This window comes from Bicyclus anynana, chromosome 18, assembly GCF_947172395.1.
Source record: "Bicyclus anynana chromosome 18, ilBicAnyn1.1, whole genome shotgun sequence".
NCBI lineage: Eukaryota > Metazoa > Arthropoda > Insecta > Lepidoptera > Nymphalidae > Bicyclus > Bicyclus anynana.
In genome coordinates this window covers 9,450,266-9,475,490 of record NC_069100.1, presented here as the reverse complement: position 1 = coordinate 9,475,490, position 25,225 = coordinate 9,450,266, and the positions used below count along the sequence as shown (strand labels likewise).

Below are 25,225 nucleotides of genomic sequence, written 5' to 3'. Positions count from 1 at the left end.
AATTCTGATTTTTATAATAATATTAACATTTTATTAAAAAAAATTCAAATTAAATCATGAATAATGGCAAAGTATAATACGTACTTTGTATAAGTTTATTCTTACAGTTATTCCGTCTAACGGAATGTGATAAATAATGTTGCTAGAACTAGAACCAACAAATTTTTCAAAGCGATTTATAGTAAGTTAAATAGAGTTTTTAATGAAGAAATGCTTTTTTCTCCAAAACTTTTAGTGGGTTCAGTATATTCAACATTTTCAGCAATTAATTGTCACGTGGGTAATTGAAACATTTTTATTTTTTGTAACTACCAAAATGATAATTCATTAGTAAATTCGCTAAATTCTGAGTTCTATTCTGTATTCTACTCTAGCAACATTTTCCATAATGTCATTATCTGAAATAATTGTTCCGGTTTTTGGGAGGTTAGATTTAATTTAAAAATTAATAATAAATAAATAATTACGGAAAATAAATATTTGAATAAAAAAGATACAGCACATTAATGTTAAAAACGGTCCGCAAATAATAATTCAAGTAAGTATACTTATTGCGTCATGTTTCATTTGTTTTCATTTATGTCACAGTTTCACCAACAGAAATAAATTAATTTTAATTAAATCGATATATCATATAATTGTGTACTTAGCGGCATGTTAGGAGTCTATAGTGAATGTGTTTTATAATCGATATTTCTAACAAACTAACCGTTGTCCCGCTGTTTCACCCGCGTAGTCCCCTTACCCGTTAGAATTATCTAAGTGGTAAAAGAGTTATAAAAATTGGTTTAGTAGATCCAGGGATTACAACACTACAAACTTTACCTCTTATATTAGTATAAATGTGTATTTCAAGCTAAAGCAATAACTCGCCTTTGCTAAATACCCATTACATTTTATGTGTAATTCAAACTAAAGTAATAATTTGCCTTTGCTAAATACCCATTACCCATTATGTATATCTTTTTAGTTTTGAAGTGTAGTAGATAAAAGTCATGTAATGTTTTTTTTTAATTTATGACTAACAGACCTGTGACTTTCGTCTGTGAGAAGATTGATAAATGATACTTAAGATGATAAAAGATATATACCAGACAGACTGTCTGCAATATTGTCTTTGCCTTAGATAGTAACCCACACAAGATCACACATACAAACTGTCAAACATAAGTCTGTATACCTTACAATTATAATAAAAGCCAAACAGTCTTCTAAAATTAGAAGATCCATGTACTGAGTAACAGTTGTTGATTATTCAGCTATGTTTATTGCTACAACTATCAAACCAGAGACATCATGTAGTACCATTGTATTATAATATAAAGTGTTAGAGAAAAGTGAGTGGTTGTTGTGTTGCAGGCGTGAAGAAATAAGAAGAATAAAAACATGTATTCAAGAGTTCAAAACTGCAAATGGACCCTACAAAAGCATCTTCTAACTAGTCACAGAACCTATGCTGGCAGCATACTTAAAAAGAAAGAAAATGTCTCAAAATGTTTACAACCTGGTAAAGTGTACCATGGATTTGTGTGTTCTGCAGTTGAACCAATCAAAGAATATAACATGACTGCATACTTGCTTACACATGAAAAAACCAAGACTGAATACTTACATTTGGACCGAGATGATTCAAACAATGTATTTTCTGTTGGATTTAGAACTACTCCACTAGACTCTATGGGAACTCCACATATATTGGAGCACACAGTTTTATGTGGATCAGAGAAGTACCCAGTTAGAGATCCATTCTTTAAAATGTTAAATAGATCTTTAGCAACATTTATGAATGCTTTAACTGGCCCAGACTATACATTTTACCCATTCTCTTCACAAAATGAAGTTGATTACAGAAATCTTCAAAAGGTCTACTTAGATGCAGTATTTAAACCAAACTTATCTAGATTAGATTTCTTACAGGAAGGCTGGCGGTTAGAGCATTCAAAATTAGAGGAGAAAACTTCTGATTTGGTCTTCAAAGGTGTGGTTTATAATGAAATGAAAGGTGCATTTTCAGAAACAAGTTCATTATTTGGCCAGAAATTTATTAACAAAATACTACCCAAAGGTACATATGGATATGTTTCTGGTGGTGATCCTTTGTGTATCCCAGAACTCACACATGACCATTTAAAAAACTTCCATGCTACCTATTACCACCCAAGTAATGCAAGAATTTATTCATATGGCAACTTTCCTCTCGAACACAACCTGAAATTCTTAAATGACACATATTTAAGTAATTATGAGTTCTTAGACCCCAAAAATACAATTGTTGCTCCTCAAGAAAGGTGGAAGTCAATAAAAAAAGATAACATATCTTGTAGAGTAGATCAATATGGAGGTTCAGTTGAGAAACAGAATCAAATTGCAATCGGCTATGTCCTATCTGACATAACAAACATATATGAAACATTCATGTTAACTGCTTTAGCTGAACTAATGATACTTGGTCCTAATTCAGCATTTTACAAAAGTCTTATTGAGAAGAATATATCAGGTGGTTATAATTCTTTGACAGGGTATGATAATCAAATAAGAGACACTCTATTTGTTGTTGGCTTAAGAGATGTTGAAAAGAGCAACTTTGATATGATTGAAAAATTAGTTAATCAAACAATCGATGATATTTTTTCAAAAGGATTTGAGAAAAATCACATTGAAAGTGTCTTGCATGGATTTGAGCTATCTATCAAGCACCAGAGTCCTAAATTTGGTTTAAATTTGCTTTTTAGTTTGATGCCACTATGGAACCATAATGGACCCATATTGGACTCACTAAAGGTTAATCAGTTACTAGACAAGCTAAAGACTAATTTGATGAATCCACAATATGTTAGAGATGTTATAGAAAAATATTTTATTTTGAACAATCATAAATTAGTGATGACTATGGTTCCAGATCCAAAGTTTGATGATATATTTAATGATGCAGAAGCTAAATTACTCAAATCAAAAGTTAAAGAGTTAAGTCAAAAACAAAAAGAAGACATATTTGCAGAAGGTATACAGCTTTCCAAAGTCCAAAAGGAAGTACAGAACTTAGATGTACTGCCCTGTTTAAAGATAGAAGAAATCACTTTAAATAAAACTGCACCTCATTTAAAACATTCTATATCAGGCACTATACCTTTACAAATGTGTGAAGCAAATACCAACGGAGTGACTTATTTTAAAGGAGTTTTGGGGGCAGATAGTTTAACTGATCAAGACAGACAGTTGCTACCATTCTTTATCTACATATTGGATAAGTTTGATACAAAAAGCTATAACTATAGAGACTTCGACAAATATATCAGTAAATCTTCATCAGGAATATCTGTTATACCACATGTAACAGAACATATAGATCTGAGAGATCAATTTGAACAAGCGATATTAGTTAGCAGTCATTGCTTGGACAGTAATTTGCCAAAAATGCTTAATATTTGGAAAGAAATATTTGCAATACCAAACTTTTCGAATAGCGAGAGAATGACAATGCTACTGAAAAATTATTGTTCTTCTTTAACTAGTGGTATAATAGACAGCGGACATACATACGCGATGCAAGCGGCACGGTCTCTCGTCTCATCAGTGGATGAATGTAAAGAGAATCTAACTGGCATCAAACATATAATGAATATGCAAGAAATCCAAAATAAATACAAAATAGAGGACATACAAACAAGTGTTGATGTTATAGGAAAAAATATTTTAAAGGGCAATAACTTGAGAGCTGCATTCCATTACTCTAGCACAAATCAAAACATTCATGAGCTTGTTAACAATTTTTGTACAGATTTATGCGACCACGACACGCAGGACGTGAATAGGATAAATTGGATAGACTGCAAAATTCCTAAAAAAGATAATCGAGGTTTACATATATCTATGAACATTCCCGTGAATTTCTGCTCGAAAGTAATACCCACTGTGCCTTACACGGATCCCGATTATCCTAAATTGCGTGTTCTATCCCGATTTATTACGTCAAAATATCTTCACCCTATTGTAAGAGAACAGAATGGAGCGTATGGCGGTGGAGCTGTGTTAACAATTGACGGTATGTTCAATTATTATTCCTACAGAGATCCAAACACACACGTAACTATGGACGTTTTTGACGAAACGACAGATTGGATGACGAAAAATAGAGACTTGGTTGATGAGCAGAATCTATTTGAAGCTAAATTATCTATTCTCCAACAAATGGATCAGCCAATTGCAGAACACATGAAGGGAGTTGATATGTTCCTCTATGGACTCTCCTACGATATTTGGCAAACTCAACGGGAGCGTGTGTTAGCGGTTAAAAAAGAGGATCTGATCGAAGTTTGCGATAAATATTTGAAACGGGAAAGCTGGTCAGGGAAGTGTGTGATTGGGTCAGATGCGGCCCAGAAAATCAGAAAAGATACTGAAGCTTGGGAAACGATAAGTGGACCACAGGAATGAATAAACAAATGTTGAGGAGTTCTATACAGATGTATAAACTTTAAAGCCTTATGAGTTATCTCATTTTTTTAATTTTTACGAGGTCATAACTTGTGTAAACTAGTATTCACTATCACAAAATATGACGACGTAAACTAAACTAGGCGAACAAGCCAAATGTCAAAGCTATGTCTTAGTAGCTCGGTACTCATTTATGGTAGGAATTAGCAATTTTAGTAGGGAGGGTAGTCTTGCCTTACAAAAAACTGTATTATTTTTAATAAGCTCGTGTTTCCACGCAGTTTCATCTTATATAAGCGTTAGACCTTGCATTTCTCTAAAAGTATTTTGTTACATTTAATTAGTAGTTACTTTATGTAGCTAGGAAGTAGATTTTCCATCACCATTCACTGTGTAGCTCTCTATTGCTGGCCTCAACACAGTATTGCCTTTGTGGCTTTATCATTAACTTGTTTATTAGATATTGGTAAATTGTTGTTATTTGTTGAGCGTGTATGAGAGTAACTGCACTCTTGAATTGTCTGGAAAAACAAACTTATAGGCCGCACAGACTACTTTAGTATTTTAGTTGAGTACGAGCAATTTTTGGATTTACCGCCCAAAAATCGTTTGTACTCCACTAAAATACTAAAGTAGTCCGAACTAGGCCTCAATCCGAGTGATTGCTTGGTCACGCCAGTGGAGCGAAGTACCTACTTAAAATGTATGTTGACAAATGTGTGGTCGGCAAATGTACGTAAAAACTAATTGTCCACAGTTCGTTTATAATAAAATTTTGTTTAGGTATATTCAAGAATGTAATGAATATTTGAGACTGTTAATAAATATTATTTAATAACTTCTTTCTGTTATTTCGCAAAAACTTAATTTATTTCCCATCTTATTACCTTTTTATTTTCACTTGAAAATTGTGTTAAAATTCGTCGTCGTCGTCATCAACTCATATTCGGCTCACCGCTGAGCTCGAGTCTCCTCTCAGAATGAGAGGGATGTTAAAATTACTTTCTACTAAATGGAATTTGATAAATCTTTATCAATCTGTATCAATAACAATTGAAATTTTTTACAGAGACCGAACCTGCTTGACATTAAAAGTTCCAAGTTTCCAAGTCTAAATTAATAAAATACGTTAAAGAAAAAGGACCGAAAGAATATTTCTAGCAACTTTACAATATTGTAATGAAAAATTAATGTTTATGTATTCTCCAAACACTAAAAATTACATTTTTCAGATAAAGATGGCGTTGCCATCCTGCTTCGAAGGACCGGAAGAATATTTCGAGCAGTTTTACAGTTTCTTAAAAAAATATGAATATTTGTATAACTTTCCAAATACTGATTTGTTGGTTAACAACTCACTAGAAAAAATCGAGATAGATTTTGAGGAAATAGATGTTTTCAATGATTTTGATATCCGTAACTTAAAGTGTGAATATACTAAAGACATTATTGAAAATTTAAATAAATTAGGAGTAAGATACGAAGAATTTAAGGAAGACGAGAGTTTAGAATTTTTAATAGACGTGCCTTTAAGTGAAAAGAAGAAACATGAAATAGCCTACTTAGCAAATGAAATTAATAATTTTTGTGAGATTGTTGAATGTTGTGATACTATTGTTGATTTTGGATCTGGATTGGTAAGAACTAAAATATTTTTTATTCCCATTTCAGAAATAAAACTGTTTAGTAGATTACAATTACAAAAAAAAACTGTTTTTTTTATTGATAGGTAGGTACGTAGTATTTTGATAGACTTTTTATTTCATTTATTTTCCAGGGCTACCTTGACGAGCAATTATTTAAAACAACAGACTATAATGTACTTGGATTAGAATGTAGTGAGACGAATTACATTGCCGCCAAAAAACGTCAGAGAAAATATCACAGTGACTCTGTACAACGTGTCAAATATATTAAATACACTATAAAACCAAATTCCCATACAAATATACAGGAATTTTTGAACGATAAATTCCCTAATAGCACGGGCTTTTGTATAACCGGCCTGCACGCATGCGCCGATTTGACGGTCGACGCGATCGATATATTTTTGAAAATGGAACATGCGCGCGCGCTGGTCATCATGCCGTGTTGCTATCACAGATTAATGTCAGAAAACGGTAGATTTAAAAATTTTCCATTAAGTAATACTTTAAAGAAAACTTACGAGGATCACGATTTAAAGTACCTAAGTGTACCGTTTTTGAGATTAGCTACACAACCTCCGAATGTGGAAACGGAGAAATTGGAAGATTTAGTTTTTAATTTATTGGCAAGAGCAGTTCTACAAGTTTACGCGAGAGAACGTGAGTTTTATTGTTTTATCTTTTAAAATACCGTTGATTAAGGTTATTAATGAATGAAATACTTGTGAGATTAGGAGATCTAAATTTGATTATACCTGCATACCAATGGCGACGGATGGAATTTTAACGAAGGTAAGTCGTCGCAAAGAAAAGGAAATTCATACCGCTTGATATAAACTCTGGTTTTTCACACATACATTCTACAAATAATGAATATGTTTGTATCGATTTTTAAAAGGTAGCCCGGCGGGAATCAGCCTCTATGAATTCTTCGCCGCTGCTACATACACACTTAGTATCCCTTAAAATCTAGCTTTGGAGCGGCTCTGCTAAGAATTTGTCGTAATAAAAACATTGTTATTATTACAGATAACTGCCGATTAAAAAGAAATAAAAGAAAAGCTGTTCGCTTAAAATCACTGGAAAACAACTTTGAAGCGTATGTAGCAGATGCTGTGAATGGTTTCAAGCTAATTCACAATGAAAACGCACAAACCGAAGAAAAAATCGTAAAAGACGATCTCCTTTTAATTTGGCGCCAAATTACACCACTGACATTTAAAAAGGCAGCCATGTTTGTTTTACTACAAAATTGTATGCAACCAGTATTTGAAAATTTCGTTTTGTATGACCGTCTGATTTATTTGAAAGAAAATGGAGTAGATCAATGTATTTTTAAAAAAACAGTAAATGATAAAATATCACCTAGGTCTCTTGCTTTATTAGCGAGAAAATAAAAATGATACCAATAAATAGGTTTAAAAAAACTGTGGCTAAACAACAGTGATTTATACATTTCTGATGATAGATATTTTTACAAAGAAAAAAAGATAACTAACAAAAACCATTGTGAAACTGAAAGTAATGTTATAAGAACTACTAGTCAAGTGTGTCGTACCTAAAAAAGTACAACTTGATTATTGAAAAAAACAAAGATATTCAGATGACTATTTCTTTTATTTCACAATATGACTTACACATTTCATAATCTGAAGATAAAATCTGTTTATTATTGTTTACTGTTGCAAAATAAATATAAATACTTAATCGAAAGTTAATCACTTTTATTACATAGTCCTTTATAGTAGTGATATCTCGTGAAGAGAAAGACATTGTCGTGCCGACCAATAGCAGCAACATTAAAAATATTCTCTCTCCATTTTGTCCTATCACAACATAAAAAAAGCAATATTTTCAGTTTTGCAGCGTTGCAGCTGATTGGTCTACAACATGTAATTTAATCTTCAAGAGATGTTGTCAATGCATTCTAAGCCTATTATTGAGAAGGTGGAATCATATTTTAAAAACTTGTTCAGATACACCCAAGAAATACTGAAACAATAAGATATTAAGTACTTCACATAGTTTAAAAATATACTTCCACTGTTTCCAACTACATAATCTTAAAGAGGCGGTAGAGTCATTGTAATCCTAACTTAGTTAATTTTAGTATCATTCATCATTATCATCACATATTAAAGGTACATTTGTGTTGTCATTATTGATACCTTTAGGACGACCAGGCTTCCTTGTTCCCTCTAATAACTTACTCTTCCATTCAAGCGTTTTATTACTCTCTTCATACAAAATTAATTGTCCAGTCACAGGGTCTATTGGGTACACACCTTTAGGGGTTCGTTTCTTTTTGGCCATGTTTAAACCGTGCCTACGTTTCATATGTTTGTTGTAATTTGGCCAATTGGTAAACGTACGTTCACAGTGCTGACACGAATAAGGCTTGACACCTGTGTGCTGACGTATGTGTTGGTTTAAAATGCTTTTAAAGCGGAACTTTTTGCTACAGTATGAGCATACATAGGGAAGAGCATCTGTATGTACTATGCTGTGGTTGGACAGTTGTTTTCTTAATCGAAAGCAACGCCCACATTGATCACATGAAAATGGTTTGATTCCATCATGAATCCCAACATGCATCCTCAATTGTGCTGGAGTTCTAAATCTAAATTTGCAAATTTCACAAGGATATGGTCTAACATCATCATGTAGCATCATATGGCCTGCCAAGTTCTGCTTACTTAAAAATCTTTTACCACACTTGTCACATGTGTGCTCTCGTTTTCTGTCTGTATGTGTTAGCAAATGATTTGTTAGAGTGCCTTTGTATTTAAATGACTTCTGGCATATTGGGCAATTGAGACTTTCCAATCTATTCTTAGCTATTGGCGGTAGCTGTCTAACTTTTAAATCTCTATTGTATTTGCTGTGGTCAGTGAGCTCATCCGATGTATTGAAACTCTCATTGCAACCTGTACAGAAATAACTGGAATCTACATGTAGGGTTTCGTGTAATTTGGCATCTGTTATTTTTGGAAATCTTTTATGACACTTGTAACATGACAGTTTGAGGTACTTTCTATGTCTCTTAACATGTGCGATGAAGCTGTCGAGCCTTAACTTACGAATATTGCAATCTGTGCATCTGTATGGGTTACAGCATTCATGATATTGGATGGAATGGCTTTTTAGTTCATCTATCGTTGGAAATAAAGTCTCACAGTAAGCACACTGCCAGCTATATTCTTGCCATGTTAATTTCAACTGAGACAAAGGTATTCCGTCCAAGTCATTGTGTAGGAGCTTTTTCTTCTTTTTCTCTTTGTATTTAGTTTTCTTTGAATTATGACCTTGGGTATCTTCTAGTTTTATATCTACGTCATAAGACAAATAAGGTTCTATGAAATCGTTATCAAAGTCTGAAACAAGTTCTTCTTTCTTAATATTTTTTTTTACTAAAATTATGTCTTCCAAAATCTCTTGGGCTTTTTCAATTTCCAATATAATTTCAAAAGCTTTATCTATTGAGGCGGTACATGAATAACAAACCGTATTAGGCATAGATTCCTCGATAAATTCGATGTTTATGTTCATTTTTTTCAATTTGATTAATATGTCCTCCCTTACTGCATCTTCATTTAATAAATTAACCAGTTTTGCCGAAGACTTAAGTTCAGCGCACAGCCGGCAATACGCATTTTCTACTTCACTCATTTTTAGATTATATGAAGGTAAATTGCATTAAGTATTTAATTATTTATCAACAGAAACAGAGATTTTATTTTCTTAATTTTTTGACATTTGATTGATAAAGAGCCAGCGTTACCAATGCCTCTTTCTCAATTCCCCACAAATCAGAATTAGGATATTTTCTTTTTCCCCAGATTGGGAAAAAGAAAATATCCTAATTCCTCAAAGACACACTGCCAAACAAAATAGGAGCAATTTGGCATAGCACCGCCTTCAAATCTATCTATAGAAAGGACATGGGTACGATGTTATTTTTCACTAAAAAGAGCAACGCATCTTTGAAGTCAGTTTAATTTTTTTGTTTAAAGATGTTTGAATAGGTGTCGAGCCGACATTAGACGGAGGAAAGAACCGTGGCACTCGGGAGTGTCGGTAAAAGTGAAAACTTGAATATTTTATTGTGCAGGAAATACTTTTGTTTTTTTAATTATTATTATAAACTACTACTTTAGACTTATTATTTTTACCCTTTCCTTCTAAGTAAAAGGAAGTAAACAATTTTAATCGATTTAAATAAATTATTATTTTAATATTATTAAATTTTTGGCAACGTTACTAGCTAAAACTAAATGACGATCGAAAAAAATATTTCGAGATTAAAATAGTAATTAATAATATCTTAACTTAATCGTCATTAATTTTCAACCGAAGTTCTCAAACATTCATTTGAAGAAAATATTAATGGTTTTTTTTTTTAATGGTCAACGCGCCTAAAGAAGTTTTCACTTGTTTAATCCCCAATCTCCAAAATCGAAGAATGGTCCATAATTTAGTTGAATTCCCCGTAATTTGGGGAATTTCCCACAAACTGGCAATACTGCAAATGACAATGGGTTTTTTTTAAATAATTGGTTTGGCTGCTCTGGGTTCTATCTATTTGAGACTAAAGCTAGTCTTTAGTCTTCGCACTAAGTTAGCGCTTTTCAGACTGACCTTCAAAAAGGACGAGGTTCTATGTTCGAATATATTGTACAGGGGGAGGCAACTTTGTATGGAGTCACTGCAGACTTTTCATGGAAACATTTAAAATGAGACAAAGAGATTCTTTGTCTCATTCTTACTGTGACTACAGGCTTCAAAGGGCTAGAACCCAGAGCCGTAAATCCAGTTTTAAAAAAGTTTTTTTGTACTTTATACTTTATCACTGTACGTGGTATTTTTTTTTTACTGGTCACTGGTTTAAAAATAAGAAAGTTTTCTTCCCGAAGTTTTCATATTTTTAGTGGTTTTTCATGTGATTTAGTGATAAAGTGTTTCTATTTTTCTCTCCCTGTTAGCTTGAGGATACTTGCAGCAGTGTGATTGAGACTAATAGCAAATTGAAGACAGTGACTTTTGTTATTTTGAGTTTGTGACTCTTTTCTAGTTTGTTAGATATTTTAACATGTCTGACAAATATAGAAAGTGTGTTAAGTGCGGTGCATCAGCTTTTAAGGACCCAACGCTTACTTTCCATTCTTTTCCAAGAGCCGGAAAGGCATCTAGTTGTTCAAGGTAAATATGATCATGTCTCTCATTTTCGTCTCCCTTTTTTCCCTTAAAAAAATCTAAATACGTGAGCAAAGCTCAAATCTGTGATGAATTTTGGTTTATTTTAAAATATTGTGATTTTTCAGGCTTCGAATTTGGGCAGAATATTGTTTTGCAAATGTAACTGAGAAAGAGTTGAAAGGCTTGCACGGAAGCCACAAGTTATTGTGTAGTAAGCATTTTCATCGCAGTGCATATACAGATGATACAATGAAAAAGTTAAACCGTAATGCTGTACCAAATGTGTCAAGTTCACCAGTCGAAACATCCCAGCAACATTTCGTTTCAGAGGTATGAAATTTATTACTAGAAATTTATACTATCTTTATATTAAACAAACCTGTATGCCTCTTTTTTGGAATTAAATTTAAAAAGCTACTACAGAGCAAAGTTTTGGTATATAATTTTCAAGATTTTGTATAAATTGGTAGAAGTATGGCAATAATTGTTGGAAGAGTCAGTTCTGTTCTGTTTAAAATAAAACAATAACGTGCATGGTAGGTGCAAACTCTTCTATGATTCTACACCAAGTCTGTGATGGCATATATGAGTAGGTATCTTATAGCATCTGCAGATTTTGTACCTCAGAGCCATGTTAAGCCATCAGTACTGGTTATTATCATTAACATCTGATAGTCATTAATGGATTTAACATTATCACCTTATGCCTGTCAACTAGCATCAGAGCAGCATGGTGGGCTTAAGCTCCATATCAACTCTCCTATAAGGAGGAAAGCTGGGCGTTGTAGTGGGATTTTAAAATAGGCTGATGATGATGAACATGTACATATTGTATTCCCATGGGTATGGAATCTATACAGGTGAAATAGCAGTGTTCTGCTAGTACGTTATTGTAAATAGAAAATAGGAAAAGGGGAATGCCTATCCCCTGCCCAGGCTTATCCTAACCACCCAGCAATTTACTTAAGTATATTAGCAGCTGATAATTTATTAATTACATTGGAATAAAGTAAAGAATAAAGCAATCATAGCTTGTCCCCATTGTTGATTTTGAATGTTTTTCCTTATTTCAGGAATTGTCAGTGCCTCTACAACCCACTATACCAAATGTACCCATCTTGTCTCAGCCACCAGATACACCACATAAATATTTAAGTCAAGTGGTATGTAATAATATATAAATATGTTGAAATATTTCATGTAATTTTAAAAATAGTATGATTTTATGCTATAATAAAAATTGCCTTATTTCAGAATCCTTCTGTGCCTTCACAGTTATCTGTACTGGATGAGCCTATATTGGTTCTGCCAGATCCATCACCGCAAACTATAATTCTAAAGGTATGTAATGTAAGATGCAAAATATTATTTTCAAATATTAACTTAAGATAGTAATTTCACTGAACTAAATGTTTTAAATAATAATTATGACCTATGTGGCAAAAAAGTCAGAGCTGTGGTCTTATAAATGGAATGTCCTGGGTTTGATTCCTGCTAAGGAAATTCAAAACATTTATAACAAGTGGACGCCTGTGACTTTGTCCATGAAATGCAGTTTTTCACAAATACTGTGTGAATCATAGATTGTTTTGGGATAAAAAGTAGCCTTTATAACTTGCTTTCAGTTGTGTGCATTTTAAGTAATTAAATATAATATTAAATTTAAGTAATTAAATATATATGTTACATGGCCTTTGTGGCGCAGTGGTATGCACGGTGGATTTACAAAATGGAGGTCCTGGGTTCGATCCCCGGCAGGGCCGATTGAGATTTTCTTAATAGATCCACCTTACCGACAAAGACGTACCACCAAGCGATTTAGCATTCCGGTACAATGTCATGTAGAAACTGAAAATTAAGGGGTGTGGATTTTCATCCTCCTTCTAACAAGTTAGCCCGCTTCTATCTTAGACTGCACCATCACTTACCATCAGGTGAGATTGTAGTCATGGGCTAACTTTTAAAGAATAAAAAAAAAATATATCATGTGTCTCAAACAAGGACATGAGACAGTGCGTGCATGAAGTTTGCCAATCCACATTGGACCAGTGTGGTGGACTGGAATTGGCCTATCCCCTCTCATTCTGAGAGGAGTCTCGAGCTCAGCAGTGAGCCAAACATGGGTTGATAACGACAACATTCAGATACATAGTAACCCAGCTGGTCTGGTGAGAGGCTTTATCTAGTTATTATCCTACTGACAGAATACAATCAATTTAGCAATCTGGTATTATACGGAGTTTTAACTGCCAGGTTAGGTGCTCCCATCTTAGACTGCTATCAAATACCCTCAAGTGATATTACAGTCAGGGGCTAATTTGTATCATTAATAGCATCTTTCTCTATAATTTATATTGATTACTAATAATGCACATTGCACTTTATTATTCCAGAGCCCTTCTGTGTCAAAATCTATACACCCAGAAAACCAACTTGGCAAGCAACAACTTAAAAAATGCAAAAAATATCTGAATAAAATATATAGGCTGAAAATGGCCTTGAAAAAAAAGAAAAATGTTAAAGGAAATAGAAAATGCTTTTTAGAAGCTCTGACAAAAACTGAATACTTTGAAAAATTTAATCAATACTTAAATCCAGCTTTTGGTGTGCTTCTACAGAGTCAAATGACAAATTCACGTAGGAAACTACAGGGCCGACGTTGGACTTTAAATGAAAAAATTTTAGCATTAGCTATTTATAAAAAATCTAGTGCCTGTTACAAATTGCTGCGAAGAATGATGTGCTTGCCAAACCCAGGTACATTAAAATGCCTTTTAAACAGAGTATATTTACCATGTGGAGTGAATAAAAAAGTTATGGCAAGTTTAAAAGAAATTTCACAAGGTGAAGAAAAAAAAGATAACTTATGGGTTTTATTATTTGATGAGATGTCAATACGAAAAAATTTGATTTATAACCCAAAAACGGATGCCATTGAGGGGTACCAAGACCATGGCTCTCAAGGTAGAAACCAGCAAATGGCTTCACATGCCTTAGTTTTCATGTTAGTGGGACTGAGAAAAAGGTGGAAGCAACCCATAGCCCACTTCTTCTCAGGAGACTCAGTGACGGCAGATAGACTTCAAGCCATTATTAAAGAGGTATTAACTTAAGCCATACTCAATGTTCACTGTTACCAATAAACAAATTAAAAGTGTGGGTATAAATCGCTAGTCATTACACACATAATAATAATTATACTTAACTTGTTCCAAAGTTAGTGAAAATAGATTAATAAGCTTAGAACAATTAGACATATTTAGTTATGAAATTATCAAATGACATTAGAGAATCTACCTTTATTTCTAATTATGTTTGTTGGTGCACAGTACACTACGTACTTAAGCCATACTCTATGTATAAGTAGGTAGATTATATATTTCTGTAATATAATATAATAATAGAGTAGTTGACTCATATCAATTTCAATTACTATATTAATTTTGTGTAGTACATGGAATAAAAGTCCGAAATATACTGATACTGAATAATAAAATTTAAGAATTTCTTGTAAAGCTTAATTCACATCACATTTTTTTTCAAATTTTCCTAATGGTAAAAATGCTGTAGTACAATTTGTAACGTGACAATTTTACTTGATATTGATCCTAATCTTATTATTGTTAACTAATATTTTTGTCAAATGTTCCAATTGGTATAGGATTTGTTAAAGTGACATCATGAAACATAAACCATCATGGCCAACAGTGTTTTGGCTTGTATTGTCAAAACAATATTTACAAATAAAGATTTTCAGGTACTTAATCACATCTTGAGAAAAAAATTTAATCTAGCAGAACAATAATGGACAATTTGAGACTGTTTTAAAAAAAGTGTCAACTAGCCTATTGCTCAATGTGTACTAAGACAACAATTTTTCTGTCTGATTTTTATAAATTGTGTATACTTGTTTTAAAGTTAATTTTTTTTTAGGTATTGGCTGAGTGTTTCTCACATAACTTGGTTGTGGTTGCAACTGTTTGTGACATGGATGGCGTCAATATGAGGGCGTTAAATGCGTTAGGATCCACAGTTGATAGACCTTTTTTCATATATAATGAAAATGAAATTGTAACCATAATGGATCCTCCGCACCTATTAAAATGTTTTAGAAATAATTTTCTTAAACACAACATAAAGTGTCCAGATAATTTTGCAACCAATGCAGTATCAGGTACTGATATTTTTTTAGAATTAATAATTGACTTTATACTGGAAAAGATTGAAGTATTTGCAAGTCTGGCTAATTTATTTTTTTATTTACACTTTACAGGAATAGCAAAATGGGAGCACATTAAAGAGTTTTTTAAAAATGACAATAATAATCCGAATTTTGTTTTTGCACCTGCACTCACAGACCAACATATACATCCAAATGGGAAACAAAAAATGAAAGTAAAATTAGCAGCGCAAGTGTTAAGCCACTCAGTTGCAGCTGGGATTTTTGCAAAAGTAGCCAGAAGTAAGTCATCATCATCAGCCTATTTTAACCCACTACAGGGGCAGGCCTCCCTCCTATAGAGAGGGACCCACCATGCTGCTCCAATGTGGGAGTATAAGAGTAGGATAAGAGTGATGTTGTTAATTTAACGGCCACTATCAGATGTTATTGATATTGCTCAAGACCAACAGGTATATCTGAGGTGCTCTCTGAAGTATGAGGCAGAGAGGTATAAACCACCAACTTTTCAACTAAATGATTAGGATTCTTAATGAATTTAGAAGATAGAATAGCTCAGTACTAGGTATGCCATTACCCAACCCAGGAGTCTAACCAAGGATGGACCTTGTGATTCAAAGGCAAATGGGTTTATCAATAACCATTGGATCAACGAGGGGAATAAAGTAATTTAAGTGTTTAAATTCAGTGATAGTAATTATAGTTCATACAAGATTATTCCATAAAATTAATTGCATATATTTTTTTTTTTCAGATGAAATTTCACCTGAAGCAGTTGTTACAGCCACCTTAATTAGTAAAATGGACAACATATTTGACTCACTGAATGCAGATACTCCAGATTTAAAAAGAGGAAAACGATATTTTACAAATATAACGAAAAAAAGTGAACATTTACAGTTGTTTCATGATATGAAAACACTGTTTCAAAATATTTGTTTCATTGGGGTTCGCTGCGCTCCTCCTTCTGTCAATGGTTGGATCCGTACCATTAGGGCTGTGGAAAGGCTTTGGCATAACTTGCAAAAACTCAACATTAATGCGTTAGCTACCCGACGACTAAATCAAGATCCTCTAGAAAATTTATTTGGTTGCATAAGAGGTCACTGCGGGTCTAACCCGAATCCAAATGTACCACAATTTATTGCAGGATTGAAAACAAGTATTGTCAATAATTTAAAATATAAAAGTAGCCTCAAAAATTGTGAAGAAGATGCAAACTCATTGATGACAAATATGACCACTTTCTTAAAAACAAACACATATACATTGTCCACAAATTCAAATACATTGTCAACATCTAATAATATTCCTGACGATAATACCATTATGCCAGACGCAGAGTCTGATGAAATGCAGGCATGCGCATATGTGTGTGGGTTTATTTTTAAAAAACTTAAAAACAATACTTGTAAGTTTTGTAAAAATATAATGATTACTAAAAATGTTGAACCCATACATATATTCACTACTTTTAAAGAATATAATGACAATAAAGAAAGTTTAAATTATATGAATATTGCATTTGTTGAATGTGTAGAAACATCTGCCATAATTATTAACGAATATTTAGTAAATCATTCACATACTTCAGAATTAAAAAAGAATATCAAAATAAAATTAAATGAGGTAATTACATTTAATTGGTTAGATGGATGTCTGAAGCATAAAATAGAGAATATTGATGACATTATTAATTGTGTGTCAGCAATATGCATCAAAAGATTCTGCACATTAAAAAATAGAATGTTTTCTGCAGAAGCATCCAAAAATGCGCTGCATCGGAAAATTAAAATTCTTAAACATGACTGATTAAGGTTAAAAATCAATTATTAACCTTCTTATCATGTGAGATTCGTGCTTAGTAGTGAGCCGAATATGAGTTGTCAATGTTAATGATGCAAAGATAATAATTAAGATTAACTATAATCTATATAGGTAACTCATTAATAGACCTATGGTGAATTTCTAGAGGATCTAGAATAAATTAACTTTTCACAACCCTCATGATGCATCCACTAATGATTAAATATCTTGAAAGAAGGGACAAGAGACCTTCCATTGGTACAGGGGGCAAGCAAAGTCATGGTAGGCCAAAGGCTAATTGGAAGTGGCCCTTAAAAGCGTAGATGTAGGCTGCCAATCTGTCCTGGATTATGCTAAAGAATACAGCCTTTGGCTTAATTTAACCTGTTACTGTGATTTTTTTATACATGCTGTGATTGCTGTGCTGATCATTATGACTATGTAATAAAACACTTAAAAAAAATAATTTTGTTTGCCTTTTGTCATTCATCTAATATCTTCAGAAAAATATAAGTTAAATGATTTAACTTTGTTAAAATCTTGCATGTTTAGTAACAATAATGCTGTATAATACAGGTTTATTTTGATGCAGCTTTGTTACTGGGCTGCTTTTCAATTGCAATATGATTTTGACTGAGAAATAAACTCTGTTAAAATTATTTTGCGATTGAAAAGCAGCCGTATGAGAAAAAAATTTCAAATTTTGTGGTTCGTAATTTCGCGCCAAAACTTAGTTAGATAATTCGTAATTTCGCGCCAAAATCTTAGATAGTTCGTAATTTCGCGCCAAAAGTATAGTTTAATGGAACCACTACTAGTTAGCGTGACAGCGCACAGTCTGCACCTATTTTATACGTAGTTGTGCTTCTTCTCCGTGAGTATTTGTATTCTATGATATTGTATGTCCAATATTTCCGTCATTTGTTGACCGATTTTATAAATTCTTTTTGTCTAAAAGGGTAAAACTTCCAGGGTGGTCCCATTTTCTTCATGTCAGGATCTGACGATTGCATCCTGGAAAATCGAGGGGAACTTTCGAAAATCTTAGAGACGACTGGAACGTAGAGTTTGCTAATTTTTCATTAGGCAAGAGTCATTCTTATGATGGAGCATAGAAACATAGACGACGGCACTCCTCAACGATTTACAGCAGTAACCTATTGTTTGGGCTTTGATTAATTTGTATTGATGAGAACTTTACATCTTGATAGATTGTGACTGCATTAGGGGTCTGGTGATGAAGACTAAGGACAGTTAAGTTGACTACTCATCGGATATAATACATTGCACGTTTTTTTGGATATTCATATTTCGTGTGGATAAGCGGGGAGTGTTTTGTATGTGATTTAGGGTATTATAGGACTTAAGTACTAATCTTATGAAAATAACACTTGAGCTAATTGCTTATTCATTTTTGTATACACTTAGTAGGTATGCTAACACTACCTAAATGGAAAAATTAAAAAAAATATAAAATTCGACTTCCGACACAAAAATGCCACAATCTGATTTTGTGTCCAGTGTCGTGTTTTAATTAAAGCCGTCTATGGAGGAACCACAGCAATTTTGTAATTAATAAATTACTGGCTTGGTACCGCCTTCAAACTGATCAGAAAGTAGCACACATACGATGTTATTTTTTGCTTTTTAGTTTAGTAGGTAGGTTAATTTTTATGTTGGAAGTGGGTTGAATTTTTTTATTAATGATTTATTCCGCAACCATAAATCTATGTCAGCGACAAAAAAGTTATATTTGCCGATGATGGCGAGCGTGCAACAAAAGGTAGTAGATAAAGGTCGCGCCAAACTTAGAGACCACTCTGAACACGAGGCGTGTGGTTATGCAGTAAAAGAAAACTCAGCCGGGTTAATAATAGCAGTACATGTTGCAATATCAGACCGTACTCGAAGTTTGGCGCGACCTATTCCGTCATGACAATTTCAAGGATTGGATTTTTGAGGATCACTTAAAATAAGTACACTTTTTTTTTTTAAATTGGTCTTTAATTTATATGCAGAGATAAAATAATAATATTTTCTAAATACACTAAAATATGTAAATTAAAATATATGGCATTATTCTTTTAAAGAAAATTAAAGCTACTTGCATATCTTATTTAAGGCCCTGTAGGTCTTTGTGATATAAAAGTAAATAATTTTACAATATGTACTAATTCCAGAGAAATTATGGCTGAATAAACTAGTTCATTTACAATACTCATTTCAAATCAAAATATAAGTAATTCTTAATAATTTAAATATTCACCTAGATAATATTTTATAAGGATTTGTACTTAAATAATAATGTAGTGACAAAAAATATAATACTTATGGTAATTAATTAATTTAGGGCACATTAATAATATAACAAAGTCCGTCAATCTTTGCGCGGTAATCTCATAAACCAGCTATGAGCATTTTTCATTGTCTCAGCAATGTAAACAATGATTTTGCGAGTGTTCATGCAAACTTTTTTGTGCACTTTTTCTCCCAACGCCGACTGTTTGATTGATCTAGACCAGGGTTTCTCAAAGTGGCGTACGCGAAACCCTAGGGGTTCGCCATTCGACGGCAGGGGGTTCGCGACTAGATTTACGAAATGGTGGCTTGATAACTGATACCGAGTCAGAAGTCAGAATTAAGGTTAAATTGTCCAAAATTACTTCTAACATTGAATCCATTTACGACAAGAAACAAGGACACCCATCACATTAATATTACAAAGACATTTATTTTGGTACTTTATATGTTAACGTTTATTCAAATAAAAATGGTCAAATTATTTTTTTTCTGGTGGGGGAGAGGTTCATTAGTCAGTAGGGGGTTTGCTGTCACTTGGAAATTTTAACAGGGGTTCGTGGGGCCGAAGGTTTGAGAAACCCTGATCTAGACGCCTGAAAACGTCCTTTACGATTCTGACGACGACATAAAGATCGACAATGCTTCCCAGGCAACAGAAACACAGGTCCTGGGTTCGAGTTCTAGGTCGGTGAGATACTTTACTTTACAACATACTTTTTTTTAAAGTTCTGTAAATTCTCAGCCCAGAGTTGGGAAGTCGATGGTGTTACACCCCATGCCTCAGCGAGAACGTTAGCCGGTTTTCATTAATATCTGATAGTGGTTGTTAAAGAAACATTGCTACCCTCAGCCTGCCACACATTGGAACAGTCTGGTGGGTATTAGCTCTATATCCCCTCTCCTATAAGAAGAGAGGCATGACTATGTAGGGCCGTTAAAAATTGGCTAATACTGATGAATAATTTTCAAAATGAAAAATTTGTTTGTATCTACTTAAAAGTAGCATAATGCTCTTAACCTACTACTTAACTAGACAGTATCATCATCATCATAGTAGCCGATGGACATCCATTGCTGGACATAGACCTTTTGCATGGACTTCCAAACAAAACGGTCTTGAGCCGCCAGCATCCAGCGGCTCTCTGCAACACGCTTGATGTCTTCGGTCCACCTAGTGGAGGGTCGACTAACACTGCGCTTTCCGGTGCGGGGTCGCCATTCCAGCACCTTGGGACCCCAACTTCCATTGACTCTTCGAACTATGTGGCCCGCCCATTGCCACTTCAGCTTCGCGACTCACTGAGCTATGTCAGTGACTTTGTTTCTTAAACTTAACTAATACTACACAGTATTTTCTTTTTTTATAACTTTCTTCTTACCACGTTTACCCGGTATCATAATCTTGGTCTTCCATTCCTCAGTAGCAGCATCATTGAATTGCACCAATTCCCCGGTTTGTGGATTTATTGGGAACACCCCTTCGGGTGTGATCTTTTTCTTTGATGTGTCCAAGTTGTGCCGACGTTTCATATGTTTGTTGTAATTTGACCAATTTGTGAACTCCATGCTGCAGCTTTGACAGGCGTAAGGCTTTGCTCCTGTTAAGAATTGAGCCAATGAAATAAGCATATAAGATGGCCTGGCTAGCATTCGTAAAATACATATCTAATCAAGAGAAACAGACACATCGTCGACTCATAGCAGCAGAGTTGAAATATATAAATACGCTCGATTTTTCGTCACAGCTTAACGAAAGAGCTATATATATATATATATAGCTATATAGCCATAGCTTTCGATTATGCCGCTATTGGTCGACGAATTTTCTTTCTCTTGTCTTGAGATATTTAATGTTGGGAATTCTGCTTTCAACATTTTTTTTGTCTACCTACTCATATTTACAAAAGTACATAATCCTCAATAGGTCAAATGCTAAAGGGGCCGGACTGAGAGGCCATCGCACTATTATACCAACACAGTATACCAATAATTGGAGAGAAAATAGAAGTTTTCGTTGTATTTAAAAAAGAAAGATTTTTTTAAATGATTTACGTTTCATTTAAATGTCTGTTAGTCATACTTCACGCTTCCTTAATCTCAGATAAGCAAAATACGAATATTTGTTTGAGTAGAACAAAAATGTTATAAACGCAAAACGTTAAATGGACGTATGTTTCACCTAAAACTGTATGTCTGTCTGGTCTAATCTACAAAGATTAGACCAGACAGACATACTGGGTCTGGGTCGATTTTACTGGGACTTTTACTGGAAGGCGGAAGGTCATTGAGCAACTTCTTATTCCGAAAAAAATGGTTTCTATATTATTTGTGAAAAACTGAATTTTACCTACATAGGTACACAATGTCGCCTATTTAATATTAGCGGACGCCCGCGACTTCGTCCGCGTGGAACACAGTATAAACTTTCCCCCCTTTAAATCACATTATATTTCGTATTTTTGTACGTAGAATCACTTTATATTTCGTTTTTTTTTTGATTTATGAATAAATTTTTAAAATATATACAAACTTTCAACCCCTATATCACCCTTTCTATTTTTATTTTAGGGTCAAAAAGTAGCCTTAGTTTTCCTCCAAGCTCCATTTACCATTATATCAAAATTCATGTTGATCAGTTCGGCCATTTAGCCATGAAAAGGTAACAGACAGACAGACATACAGACAGACTTACTTTCGCATTTATAATATTAGTATAGATAACTATAACAATATTTATTTACCTGTGTGTTGTCGTTCATGATTCTTCAAAATCTGTTTAAACCTGAACGCCTTGTTACAATACTGGCATACGTGCGGCATAGAGTCTGTATGGATTATTTTATGTGCGTTCAACTGATATTGAAGTCTGAAGCACCGTCCGCATTGCTCACAAGAGAAGGGTTTGACCCCTGAATGCATTTCTACATGACGTCTCAGCATGTTGGGGAAGAGGAATGACCTGTTGCATATCCTGCACACGTGTGGTCGGACCTTGTCGTGAGCCATTATGTGCGACGTTAAGGTGCCTTTGTTGTAAAACATTTTTCCACATCTGTAATTAAACATTGACTATATTGTTTTTTTTTAATAAGGTTATTTTACATTTTTTATGTATTTCAATGCAGATATGGTCAGTGATGTGGCAGTAACAATTAAGAAGCTTAAGTGGAAGTGGACAGGACACTTCATGCTGATGATGATCATGCTTCATGATCTATATACGGTCGAATTGAGAAACCTCCTCCTTTTTTTGAAGTTGGTTAAAAACATAAAATGTATAGTCCCTTTAGTGTTGTTATATAGAGTTTACACTGTAATTATATACTTTAATTATCATAAAGAAAATACCTAAGTCCAGCATTGGACACCTGTTGGCTGATAATGGTGATCAGCAATTTGGTACTTATATGAACTATATAAAGATTTTACAATATAAATTTAAATTCTCCTCATATAACATTTGTTACCTATCACAAGTGTAGTTCCTCTTTCTATCATTGGTGTGTATTTTCATGTGGTCCCGTAAACTATTTGGGTTTTTGTAAACCTTTTTGCATAATCCACAAGTCAGATCCTCTATTGTCAATGGAGTGCCTCGTTTTCTCCGAGGTTTTCTTTTTGGTTTCTTGGAGTTGTACTCCCTGAGATGCTTCTGTAGGGATTCATTGTTTTTCAGTATTTCCCCACAATCTGGACAGGACACTTGGATTTTCTGAAAATGTTGCTCAATGTGGTATGGCAAGGAATCTTCATTGATACTCTCATCACAGTAGTGACATCTTTTTCTGAAAATTGAAATATATAATTCACAACATTTCAATAAGAATTCTCTGTAGTAGTACATACAATGTTATTTTTTGCTTTTTTGTTTATGTTTGTGATTTGAAAGTCAGTTCAATTTGTCTTTTAAAAAGTTTTTATTTATCTGCTTTTAGTGTGTTATGTCACAGTATGGGCAATTTTGTTATTTTCATTTTCATTTCAACCAATGAGCATGGGTGTTTTCCAGGGTCTGTGCGTATTTATACATTATATAAGTATTTATATGTAGTATATAATTGTATATTTATATTATAATATCAACTATCTTAGTACCCATAACACAAGCTACTCTGTATGCTTACTTTGGGGCTAGATAGTGATGTGTATTGTTTAAGTATATTTATTTATTAAAACAAAAAAAAAAAAGTTCATGAAAATTAAATGGGACCAATCTGAAAGTATACTTTTTCAAAATTTGTTAAGAAATGAAGAGGTTATGATGTAACAAACATTAAAAAAATTAACAAAACATACACGTCGAATTGAGTCCTACGTCATACTTTTTTGAAGTTGGTTAACAAATACCTCAAGGAAATAAATCTTTATGGGTTATGGTTAAACCTAGATTTTAGAGGATTTCAGTCTACTTATTTCTCTAAGCTTAAATTATTATTCTTTAATATATTTTCTAAACTATTTTCCTACAAATAAGGCTTTAAAACATAGCAAAAAATCAGAATTTACCTCAGCTTCTTTCTATGAATCTTTACATGTTTGATGAAGCCATTAAAATCTTTACTACCAAGACTATCACAGTCAATACACACAAATGCACTACATTTACTGTGTGTTAATTTTGTGTGTAATCTTAATGTGCCTACGTCCAAGAACTCTATGTCGCAATGTGAACAAATCCAGGGATAATCTTTCCATGACGATATAGACTTTTTCCCTGTATTGACGACTTCTTTAGCATATAATGTAGCTTCAGGGTACGGAACTTTGCACATGGCTGCATTCAGTATATCCTGGACATTGAAATTTTGCTCATAACAGTCACTTTCTTGGCTTACATCGATCTCATCTTTTGGTTCAGTTTTAACTTCCTCTATATTTAAATCAATCTCTAAGTTTAAATTATTGTCTGCTGGTTCTTCAAGTTTTATGGAATTTGCAGCGGATTCTATATCTGAAGTCTCGTCGAAACCTACTCTACCATCATCAGATGGGCTATTGTCGTCAACTAATGGATATATGCTGTGCAAAATAGTCTGGGCCCTTTTGACTTTATCAAGAAAATCGTAGGCTTTATTCAGAGAATCGTAACACACAAAACATACTGTTTTTGGTAAAGTTTTATCCTTGTGTAAGTTTACATAAATAGAATAGTTGAGAAATTCGAGTTTTTTGGTAACTTCTTCGTATTTCTCATTGCTCAGTATGTCCAGCATTTTTTGTGAACTCTTAGGCTCCGCACAAAATCTGCAGTGTTCAGCTTTCGCTTTCTCCAATTCCATCGTGTAAGCTACTTCTTGTGTTTACAAAAACTATAAATCCTGGACTTAATGAACTACAAACAAAACATTTTACAAATTTGTTTAGCCTAACCTTTTTAATTTATTATTTTGTTTGACATCACGGACGGCTAATTTGACTGCTCTGAAGTTTGAAGTTTGACTTTGACACTATATTTTTTTTGTCTAAATTACCACAGAAAAGTAAATATCGCAGATTAAATAGATTTGTATAGTCTGTGCTAGTCCATTTTTTAATTTTCCCCTTCGCCATGTGATGGGATGTGACCATAAGTTTAATTTAAAATGGTAAACTAACTAGGTATCTATATTAATTATTTGACTATTGAAGATTGTACCTCGTCATTTCCAGTTTATAGTTAATT

The 25,225-nt window shown here is 33.4% G+C and overlaps 4 protein-coding genes across 7 annotated transcripts; 2 read left to right on the top strand and 2 right to left on the bottom strand.

Annotated features, from left to right (window-relative positions):
* Nucleotides 1–136: 136 nt before the first annotated feature.
* On the top strand, nucleotides 137–7,657 carry LOC112053178 (presequence protease, mitochondrial). Of its 4 annotated transcripts, none has more exons than XM_052886833.1 (4): nucleotides 137–280; nucleotides 5,667–6,071; nucleotides 6,212–6,740; nucleotides 7,110–7,657. In XM_052886833.1, the coding sequence occupies exons 2-4, from the start codon at nucleotides 5,673–5,675 to the stop codon at nucleotides 7,475–7,477; spliced, it is 1,296 nt and encodes a 431-aa protein (XP_052742793.1). In that variant the 5' UTR covers nucleotides 137–280; nucleotides 5,667–5,672; the 3' UTR covers nucleotides 7,478–7,657. The 4 variants fall into 4 exon arrangements, with proteins under 4 accessions (XP_052742793.1, XP_052742791.1, XP_052742792.1 ...); XM_052886832.1 differs by lacking the exon at nucleotides 137–280 and adding an exon at nucleotides 368–538; XM_052886831.1 differs by lacking the exons at nucleotides 5,667–6,071; nucleotides 6,212–6,740; nucleotides 7,110–7,657 and adding an exon at nucleotides 1,360–5,272 and having other exon boundaries at nucleotides 159–280.
* A 21-nt stretch (nucleotides 7,658–7,678) lies between these two features.
* LOC112053177 (gastrula zinc finger protein XlCGF57.1-like) lies at nucleotides 7,679–9,857 on the bottom strand. Its single transcript, XM_024092498.2, has one exon. It carries the CDS (start codon nucleotides 9,747–9,749, stop codon nucleotides 8,193–8,195), a length of 1,557 nt encoding a protein of 518 aa, XP_023948266.2. The 5' UTR covers nucleotides 9,750–9,857; the 3' UTR covers nucleotides 7,679–8,192.
* Nucleotides 9,858–10,763: 906 nt separating this feature from the next.
* LOC112047431 (uncharacterized) lies at nucleotides 10,764–15,937 on the top strand. The gene is made up of 7 exons (XM_052886982.1): nucleotides 10,764–11,279; nucleotides 11,402–11,606; nucleotides 12,350–12,439; nucleotides 12,531–12,617; nucleotides 13,670–14,377; nucleotides 15,210–15,513; nucleotides 15,909–15,937. The coding sequence occupies exons 1-7, from the start codon at nucleotides 11,170–11,172 to the stop codon at nucleotides 15,935–15,937; spliced, it is 1,533 nt and encodes a 510-aa protein (XP_052742942.1). The 5' UTR covers nucleotides 10,764–11,169.
* Nucleotides 15,938–19,244: 3,307 nt separating this feature from the next.
* On the bottom strand, nucleotides 19,245–24,991 carry LOC112053169 (gastrula zinc finger protein XlCGF26.1-like). Its single transcript, XM_052886835.1, has 4 exons — nucleotides 24,070–24,991; nucleotides 23,031–23,348; nucleotides 22,305–22,615; nucleotides 19,245–21,161 (listed from the first exon to the last, which is right to left on the bottom strand). The coding sequence occupies exons 1-4, from the start codon at nucleotides 24,840–24,842 to the stop codon at nucleotides 20,905–20,907; spliced, it is 1,659 nt and encodes a 552-aa protein (XP_052742795.1). The 5' UTR covers nucleotides 24,843–24,991; the 3' UTR covers nucleotides 19,245–20,904.
* Nucleotides 24,992–25,225: the final 234 nt, after the last annotated feature.

Coding starts and splice junctions, on each gene's coding strand:
- LOC112053169 (XM_052886835.1), bottom strand. CDS start 24,842: ATGGAATTGGAGAAAGCGAAAGCTGAACACTGCAGATTTTGTGCGGAG. Junction 23,349..24,069: donor ATTCATAGAAAGAAGCTGAG/GTAAATTCTGAT, acceptor TTCAATTTTCAG/AAAAAGATGTCACTACTGTG. Junction 22,616..23,030: donor AGGAACTACACTTGTGATAG/GTAACAAATGTT, acceptor GTTTAATTACAG/ATGTGGAAAAATGTTTTACA.
- LOC112053177 (XM_024092498.2), bottom strand. CDS start 9,749: ATGAGTGAAGTAGAAAATGCGTATTGCCGGCTGTGCGCTGAACTTAAG.
- LOC112047431 (XM_052886982.1), top strand. CDS start 11,170: ATGTCTGACAAATATAGAAAGTGTGTTAAGTGCGGTGCATCAGCTTTT. Junction 11,607..12,349: donor AGCAACATTTCGTTTCAGAG/GTATGAAATTTA, acceptor TCCTTATTTCAG/GAATTGTCAGTGCCTCTACA. Junction 15,514..15,908: donor AAAGATTGAAGTATTTGCAA/GTCTGGCTAATT, acceptor CAAGACCAACAG/GTATATCTGAGGTGCTCTCT.
- LOC112053178 (XM_052886831.1), top strand. CDS start 1,387: ATGTATTCAAGAGTTCAAAACTGCAAATGGACCCTACAAAAGCATCTT.